General features: G+C 59.8%; 1 protein-coding gene across 4 annotated transcripts in view; it reads left to right on the plus strand.

The window, feature by feature from the left end:
- The window catches only part of NR2F2 (nuclear receptor subfamily 2 group F member 2), an 11602-nt gene that overhangs the window by 3915 nt on the left and 5673 nt on the right, over nt 1-2014 (plus strand). Inside the window, exon 1 of one of the 4 annotated variants that reach the window (XM_035335935.1) lies at nt 110-1719. The exons of 1 other annotated variant lie outside the window; for it this stretch is intronic. In XM_035335935.1, coding sequence (XP_035191826.1) covers nt 1290-1719 — 430 coding nt within the window. In that variant the 5' untranslated portion in view covers nt 110-1289. Of the gene's footprint in view, nt 1-109; nt 1720-2014 lie in introns of those variants that run through there. 2 more of the 4 variants (XM_035335937.1, XM_035335936.1) reach the window with 2 other exon arrangements.

Raw genomic sequence — 2014 nt, forward strand, 5'->3', positions numbered from 1 at the left:
GCCCCCCCCACCGGGGACCGACACCCGGAAATGCCCCGTCAAGCCCCCCCCCCCCCGCACCCCCCGGCCTGTCCCGCCACGACGCCCCCCCCCGCTCGCCCCCCCCCCCCCCCCCCCCGCCGCCCCCCTCTCCCCCGCCCGCGCCGTGAGCACCGGCGGCGCGGAGGCGAGAGCCCACTTGCGAGGCGGCACAAGCAGCATAAGGCAGCGCGGCGGCACCCGAGCACCACCACCGGCACCCCGGCACCGCCACCGGCACACCCCGGCACCGCCACCGGCACCCCGGCACCCGCCACCGGCGACCGAGCACCGGCAAGAGCCCGAGCAGCACCACCGGCACCGGCAGCACCGGGAGAGATCGGCCACCGGCAGGGAGATACCGCTGATAATAATTAATAAAAGAGACAGCCCCCCCCCCCCCCCCCCCCCCCCAGAAAAAAAAAAAAAAAAAAAAAAAAAAAAAAAAAAGGAGGAGAGAAAAGAGAGAGAGAGAGGAGGCAGAGAGCAGCGCCCGGGCGGAGCGGCGGAGAGGAAGAATTAAAGCGAGCGAAGGAGGGAGGAGAGACAGAGCGGAGAGAGAGAGGAGGAAAGAGGAGGAAAAAAAAAAAGCCCACAAAAACAAAGCGATCGCAGTTGATGTTGCTGCCGCAAGCTGGACTTCCCAAAACTACGGCGAGACCGTCCGCGCTCCGCGCCGAGAAAAGTCTCCTCAGCTGTGCGTGCTTTTTTCCGCTGTGTGTGTAATCTTTAACCTTTTATTCATTCTTATTTTGATGGCTTTCCTGAATGGCTGACTGCGAGCTTCCCTGGACCTGGCCCCCCGACACCCGCCTCTCCTCCTTCAACTCCTCTGCTGCAGATCAGCTCTAAGAGAGAGAGGGGGAGATCTCCGAAGAGATTTTTTTTTTTTTCCTCCCTCCTCTCTCTCTCTCTCTCTCTCTCTCTCTCTCTCTCTCTCCCCCTTTTCTCCCCCAACCCCCCCGGCTCTCTCCGCTCTCCTGGAGCCCCGGCCGCCGCCGCGCCGCTCGCCCCCCCCCCGCGCCCGCACCTCCGCCGCCGGCCCCGGGAGCTCCCCCCGCCCCGACCCCGCTGAGAGGGGCAGAAAAAGGAGGAGGAGGAGGAGGAAAAAAAAAAAGGCAACAAAAGAGAGAGTGGGGGAGAAAGAGAGAGAGAGGAGGAGGAGGAAAAAAAAAAAAAACAGACTGCTGCAAAGCTGAGCTGAAAAGCAAAGCAAACAAACTTTGAAAATAAAGGGGGAACAGGAAGTTTGGAAACGGTGTCCAATAGATATGGCAATGGTAGTCGGTGCGTGGCGAGACCCCCAGGACGATGTGCCCGGAGCTCAGGGAACGCAGCCTTCGCAAGCCCCGCCGGTGCAGGGACCCCCGGCCGGGGCCCCGCACACCCCACAGACCCCGGGGCCCGGGGGCCCTCCCAGTACGCCAGCCCAGACCAACCCGCCAAGCCAGCAGAACCAAGGAGACAAACAGCAGCAGCAGCAGCACATTGAATGTGTGGTTTGTGGGGACAAGTCTAGTGGCAAACATTATGGCCAGTTTACCTGCGAGGGTTGCAAGAGTTTCTTCAAGCGGAGTGTAAGGAGGAATCTCAGCTACACTTGTCGTGCCAACAGGAACTGTCCCATTGACCAGCACCACCGCAATCAGTGTCAGTACTGCCGCCTCAAAAAATGCCTCAAAGTTGGCATGAGACGGGAAGGTATTGGGATTTCATTTGTTTTGCAATTTTTTTCACTCACTGCGTTTTGCTTTTGGTTTGTTGTTGGTTTTCATTTTTCCTTTTGAATTATTATTATTATTGTTGTTGTTGTTGCTCCTCTTATTTTTACCCCCCCTCCCGACCCCCCCCCCCCCCCCCCACCTATCCCTCGGCCAGCTCCCTCCCCCCCTCCCCGAATAAACAGCCAGAAAGTTTTCTCGTAATGGAAGGAAGAGGTGTCGGCGAGGGTGGGCAGGGGAGGCAGGGGCTCTTGCATGCTTCCCCCCCCCCCGCG

The sequence above is a fragment of the Oxyura jamaicensis genome, chromosome 10 (genome assembly GCF_011077185.1).
Source record: "Oxyura jamaicensis isolate SHBP4307 breed ruddy duck chromosome 10, BPBGC_Ojam_1.0, whole genome shotgun sequence".
Taxonomy (NCBI): Eukaryota; Metazoa; Chordata; class Aves; order Anseriformes; family Anatidae; genus Oxyura; species Oxyura jamaicensis.